Source organism: Gadus macrocephalus, chromosome 1 (genome assembly GCF_031168955.1).
Source record: "Gadus macrocephalus chromosome 1, ASM3116895v1".
Classification (NCBI taxonomy): domain Eukaryota; kingdom Metazoa; phylum Chordata; class Actinopteri; order Gadiformes; family Gadidae; genus Gadus; species Gadus macrocephalus.
This window is the reverse complement of record NC_082382.1, coordinates 20,069,953-20,076,354: the sequence shown is the minus strand read 5'-3', so window position 1 is coordinate 20,076,354 and position 6,402 is coordinate 20,069,953. Positions and strand designations below refer to the sequence as shown.

At 38.7% G+C, this 6,402-nt stretch overlaps 1 protein-coding gene across 1 annotated transcript; it reads right to left on the bottom strand.

The window, feature by feature from the left end:
- Positions 1 to 200: 200 nt before the first annotated feature.
- LOC132457749 (deoxycytidylate deaminase-like) lies at positions 201 to 6,021 on the bottom strand. Its single transcript, XM_060052071.1, has 6 exons — positions 5,853 to 6,021; positions 3,260 to 3,356; positions 2,512 to 2,647; positions 2,254 to 2,370; positions 1,933 to 2,032; positions 201 to 893 (listed from the first exon to the last, which is right to left on the bottom strand). Exons 1-6 carry the CDS (start codon positions 5,858 to 5,860, stop codon positions 839 to 841), a joined length of 513 nt encoding a protein of 170 aa, XP_059908054.1. The 5' UTR covers positions 5,861 to 6,021; the 3' UTR covers positions 201 to 838.
- Between the last annotated feature and the right edge of the window lie 381 nt (positions 6,022 to 6,402).

The following is a 6,402-nucleotide window of genomic DNA, read 5'->3' as shown; positions in this document are numbered from 1 at the left end:
TTCTAACATGGTAGGTCCTCCCTCCATATTACAGGGGTTGGATCATCTTGTACCTCACTCCTGCCAGGGGCCAATTTACCATGATTAATTTACAATTAGCTGAGGCTTACTGGAAACCAGAATACAGGAGTAGGGAAACATTTCAGAAAAAGTCTTGAAAATTCAACCGAAGTAAACCAAACGTGCTCCCATGATGCCAATTATTTTTTATGTTTCATTTATTGTGTAATCTTAAAGCATATCACCCATTATGTTGTCTATATGCATGCCAATAACTAAACAACAAGCATAAAACCATGGTATCCTCAAAACCACATTGAGCATCCCATATGAAGCTAAACAAAATCACATGAAAGAAAGAAAGAATGCAATTTGCACAATAGTCTAGACTTTTAATGCGAATCTGCCAAATTTCATATTTGCCTATATTCTATGTAGTCCTTAAAACAAAATCAATGAAAGCTGCAAGCAGCCTTTTACGGGTGCCAAGCCTAAATCCGACCAATAAAACCCTGTCAGACCATTAAGATGCATGAAAACCTAAGTTAGGCGTCAATCTAATATTTGCTCTCTGTTAATCTTGAGTCAGCCTCTACAGCTGTAGTAAGTTTCATAAAAAGCGTGCGTGCAAATAAATGTTAAAGCCTAATGAAGCTTAATATGAACCCACTATTGCATTGAGCCGGTAAGGGCTTAGTATAAATTTAAAGTTCCTCATATTCATGAGGTTTATCAAAAGGAAGGGAAAGAGATTTCAAAGCGCAGATATCTGAAAGTATTTCCTTTAGACAAAGCAAGCCCCCCAACTTTTGCATGTCTGGCCGTCCAGATTTCCAGGTTAGTTATTGACCGTCAAATCAATGGTGATGGTTGGCTTTATAGGCTGGAACTGTCTGTAAAAAAACACAGGGAGACAAAAGTGATCCAACGTAATTAATGAATCAGTCTCCCACCATCCACTAGCACTAGACTACATTTTGGTTCAGTTCAACAGTGACCCCTAAACACACACCTACTTCTAGAGAAAGTCTCAATGAACCCTTGAAGAACTTTTTCCATTTAGCGTCGCCTTATCACCAATGTTTGTTTCCTTTTCACTCCAATCTTTCCATGAGACTCGTCCTTTATCCCTCTCTTGAAAAAAACTTAAACAGAAACTATTCCACTACCTAATACTAGAAGTGGACAAATACAACGTCTGGGAAATGACACAATTGAAACAAACAATAAGAATTCAAAGATCAGATGCTGTGGCATGAGTTGAAGACGACCAAACAGGAGCATGAAGAGGGAAGGGGGTAAGATGCCTCTTCACCACGCTGCAAGGCTGGTAAGCAGCCAAACCTGGAATCCATCCGTGGAGCTCAGGCCCATAATAAATGTTTACACTATGATGATCTTTTACTGTGACTTGGGTTAAGATGAGAAATTAGCTTTATTTATTTAGGAATACTGGATTTAATCCTCCACAAACATATTTTGGTTATCCCTATGAAAAAGAAAAGTACTTCCATCCTTCTTAAATTCCCTCCACTCCTTTCCACAGGTCCTGGACCTGTGTGCCAACCCTGCATCCTGCCTGATCTCCCTGTGCATCTGACCAGTGTTCCCTTGACAGATCATTAGAGGACAGGTTGTCGTCTCTACGTTCCCCAAGACTTCCACACACGGTCAGAAGTCGGTCCGAAACCAGTTCAGGCCCACCAGTAAATTATAAATCACAATACCCGATGGAAATACATATCAGAAAACTCTGAGGTGGATATCCTGTGGAGTTCGGGAATCCAGGAAGTAACTATCTAGATCACTGTATCTAGATCACTGTGTGTGTGTGTGTGTGTGTGTGTGTGTGTGTGTGTGTGTGTGTGTGTGTGTGTGTGTGTGTGTGTGTGTGTGTGTGTGTGTGTGTGTGTGTGTGTGTTTGTGTCTCACATGCACTCTACTTCTGCCACTGCCAGCAGAAACTTCTTAGAGGCTGCAATCATTTCCATGTCGCGGTACTGGTCAGAGAGATACACCACTTTCTTAATACCTGGTAGGATGTTAAGAACACATTAAGGATATGTTGGTAGACTAAATGCAACTGATACATTCACTACCAAAACGTCAGTGATTACATCAAATACCTTTCTTATAGTGCTGATCTCTGAATTACCAGAGGCAATGGCCTCTGGTAATTCAGGACTTTTTTTTAATGGATTTGTGTGTTTGTGTGTTTGTGTGCGTACGTGGCTCTCCCAGTCTGCCACCCACCTGCTTCGATGATAAGCTTGGCAGACTCATTGCATGGAAAAAGTGTCACGTAAATCTTGCAGCCTTTCAGATCAGCGCACTTCTTATTCATTATGGCTACAGCCACTGCACTGCACACTGGTGTTGGTGTGTAGGGAGGGGGGAAATCAAATTTCAGGTCAACTGATATTTTATTCTTGAATAAGGTTTCTTTAGAATGATACAGTAATGAATAATAAAAGGTACACATTTGACTCCAACTAAATCGAAGTAACTCACCATAAGCGTACTTAGTGTCCCATTTGCCCTGGCCATGTCTATTCCATGGCAAATGGTCATCGTCACAGCCTTTGGGCATTCGATTGTAACCGATGGCAACAATGTCATTCTTCTGGTTCACTATACAGGCACCAACCTGTAATCAGGGAGATTTTCAAAGTTATTTCTACAAAAAAAGTTTTGACTATGATTGGTAGGAATTTTGGTATTATTAAAATAATATACTTTACATTTTTAGGTACAATTCATAACAAGAAATGTTGAAATAAACTCAAGTTAATTATCCACAGAAAATTCTGGGTGATGCAGTTCTGAACTAACGGTTTTGGTGGTCACATCTGGAACAGCAGAAAAGGTTGTCAATCTCTAGCTGTGCAACACACACACACACACACACACACACACACACACACACACACACACACACACACACACACACACACACACACACACACACACACACACACACACACACACACACACACACACACAGCTTCAAAGCGGTTGTCAATTAAACAAGTCAATTAACTGGTTCTGCTCCGTCAGCTGGGTTCTGTGGAGGAAGTGCCCAATATGGCCTTATGCCTTGGCTGCAGTAAAGTAATGCACTGTTTCCCTCCGTCATTATCTAATTTGAAGTAGGATTAATAGAAGATTTAGGATGGCCTTTGAGTAAGTCAAACATGATGACAGCACTCAAATTCACGTGCGATATGAGGTTAATATTCAAAAGAATGGTATAATCGACCTGAGTTCTAGGGTCCCTGCTTCTCTTAGCTGCCAGGGCTGCCACGGCCATCCAATAATCCTCATGGGCCAAGTAGTCCTCCCTCCACGTGTCTCCACTGAGAGACATAAGAGAAGAGACAGAATGAGAGACAGATGGAGGAGCAGAGCGTGGTGTCATTCATTATTTTAACATATTATATGGAAAAGTTACAGTTACAGACTATATCATTGAGGAGTAAAGAACAATTCAGAGAAACAGGCCTTAGCATTGGTCGCAATACGTTTGTGCACCCATTTACAAGATATTTACACACATCTCCTGCTCTTCTCAGGCTTATTCATTAAAATATGTATTAATGAGATACAGTAAAGGTATAATTTACTATAATGGCTCAACTTTGCAAGTGCAACTTTGCAAACTTTTCATAATTGCTCAACTTTGCAGCACTGTATGGAACATTGATATTCTGAAAGAAGACACTCGGAAAAAAGGAGAGTAGGGGAGACCGGTGATGACATCTGATAACATAAATTCCTCAAATCATGAGCCATCTAGAAGCCAGGTGAACATATGTTGAGATTCATCATTTAATCAGAATGTCAGTTGGAAAGCCATGCAACTCCATAGAAAGTGTAAACCTTCATATCCACATTTCAGATTTTGCGGTGATGTGGTTCAATAATAAGTATTTTGTATTGAACAATGTTATTTTGGGGGAAAAGGATCTGACGGTATAGATTTTCACAGCTGTTATGATAAGCGATGTAACAGATAGGGTTGGGGAGTTTAAAATATTTACTAACAGCTAGAGAATAAACCAAAACATACCATTGTGAGCTACAGTGGCAAAAGTTCTGACTTTTGGGGGCTCTACCCCAGGAAGCCACAAGGGTATATGAAGTATATAACAATAATAATAATACATTTTATTTATACTTATATAAAGTCCTGTCCAAGATTTTTTTATTCCACAACCTTTATTTTATTAGTTACTATGCTGTTGTATGTCTAAGCCAAAAGCTGTCAGTGTCAGCTAAATAATGCACTTCTGAATCACTAAAGTGATGAAAGGAAAAAAGACTGTTAGGAATAATCAATGGATGTGAACTGTAATAACAAATTTGAGGTATATTAAATTTCCTTTGTGTAAGTTTCACTCAAAAATGACCATATTTCCCCCTTTTTTTTATCTACACAGTTACTGAAACACATGGGTACAACATGTGCTAGATTAATAATATGAGAAACATACCACTATTTCGTGAGCAATAAACTACTTTGTCTCACTTTCAGGGACCCATACATTTTTATAAAACTTCTGATGCAAAAAGATCTTGTTCTGATGCAAAAAAAAAAGTGTGCTTATTTTCATTAATTTTTTCGCGCACTCCCTGAATTGAAAAAGCCTACTATTGAGAACCTGCTAATAATTTATTTATTCAGATTAATAAAATTAGCGGAGATAACATCTGCAACAACCAAGTTCAGTTTATTAACTCAATTTGTAACATTTAAACAAGACTGCTAGTCTGTGTGAATCTCAAAACAGAGAAACAAGAGTATATGATTCACTGGGGTTTGATATTAATATTTTTAAACAGTAAACATTGGTCACTTGTCAGCTTCATCATGTTATTCCCTTTAAAAAAAAATAACATACGTTCATCTTTCAAGCATGAATAAAGACACCAAGTCTCTCTGTCATGACTTTGTACGATCAAAATTCTTGTAAAACTTCTGACCCTTGGTATTATGTTTATTTAAAATAAAATAAATAACTTATTAAAATAAAAAAATAAGAAACTAATTCCCGTCTGCCCCCCCCCCCCCCCCCCCCCCCACACAAATGTTATAAGCTGAGGGCGTTTCCATGAGTGCCCTCAGCTGATAAATTAATGCCAGCATTTTTTTTCAACTGAAAAGTAGCACCCATGCCAACTTTTTCTGCTCCTTGCACCTTATCATGCTTATCATGCTACGCAGCATTACAAGCCCCTGCTGAATAAAACATGACGCAATTCAAGAGGAGGCATAGATAGAATCGCCTTGTGGTCCATTCTCATGTATTACGCATCTGACAGGTTTTAAAATAATAATAATAATTATTAGCTGGTCAGGTTATAACACAGCTGGAAATCGTGGATTTTCTGATAAAGACTAGCGAGCCTTTTTGACAGACTAAACAGCAGAAACGATGTTAAGTTTGCTCGTGCTGCCTTTTTGGTTTGTGTGTGTGTGCGTGTGCGTATGTGTGTGTGTGATAGGCCTACGTTTTAATCTTTGCCGTAGGCTTGTCTTATGTGGCCAATCTTTTCAATTTTATGTGATGACACGCCGAGTTCATACAGTTTTACCCATGTTTACAATTTTTAACCAGTGTATTGTCAGCAATGACCGGAAGCGGTGTAGCGTTCAATAAATCAACAGCTATCTAAGAGAACAAACAGGTTTGAGAAACTATGTTGCATGTTGTTAATTTAAATTAGGCCATTTGTCCGTGTGCATCCTCTCTCCCGGAGCAAATGTTCCACATCACACCAGTTGAACCGTTGTTGTCGTTTTTGTCACCCGCCGTTCACTCAAACTCAAAAAAATTTAATATCCGACTCACCTGGCCATCTTATGGATTTCCTTTAGTTAGATATTGTATTACAACTGCTAAATAAATTTACTTTCAAATATAATTTAACAATTAAACTAAAGCAGTGTTAATTATTTCGAGTTTGTGGCATAGGCCTACGCGTCAATGCTGTGAGCCTTGGACCAGAAAATCTGTGAGCTTATGCTTTATTTGCTCTGGTATGCTAATTGAATCATATTCAGACAGACCTCCATGGCTTGGTTGGGCCAATCAAAAACATTTATCTAATAGGGGGCGGGTTGATTCGATATTTGTTTAGCCTCTTGCATGAAGTGCCGTTTTTATTAGATTTTCATAAAACAATAAAATGGCAGCTGTGGAAAGTGGGACGCCTGATCATTCACCCATACTATAATGGATGATGATTGGGCGGGTGCGGGTATCAACTTTTGAAAAAAATATTGCTTCGGGTGGATTATTGATTAACAGTCTACCAGCCTACACAGTGGACTGTAGCAAACGTTGTTCGTCTTCATATAAAGCATAAGACAGTTCAAAAACAAATATAAAGACATCATCT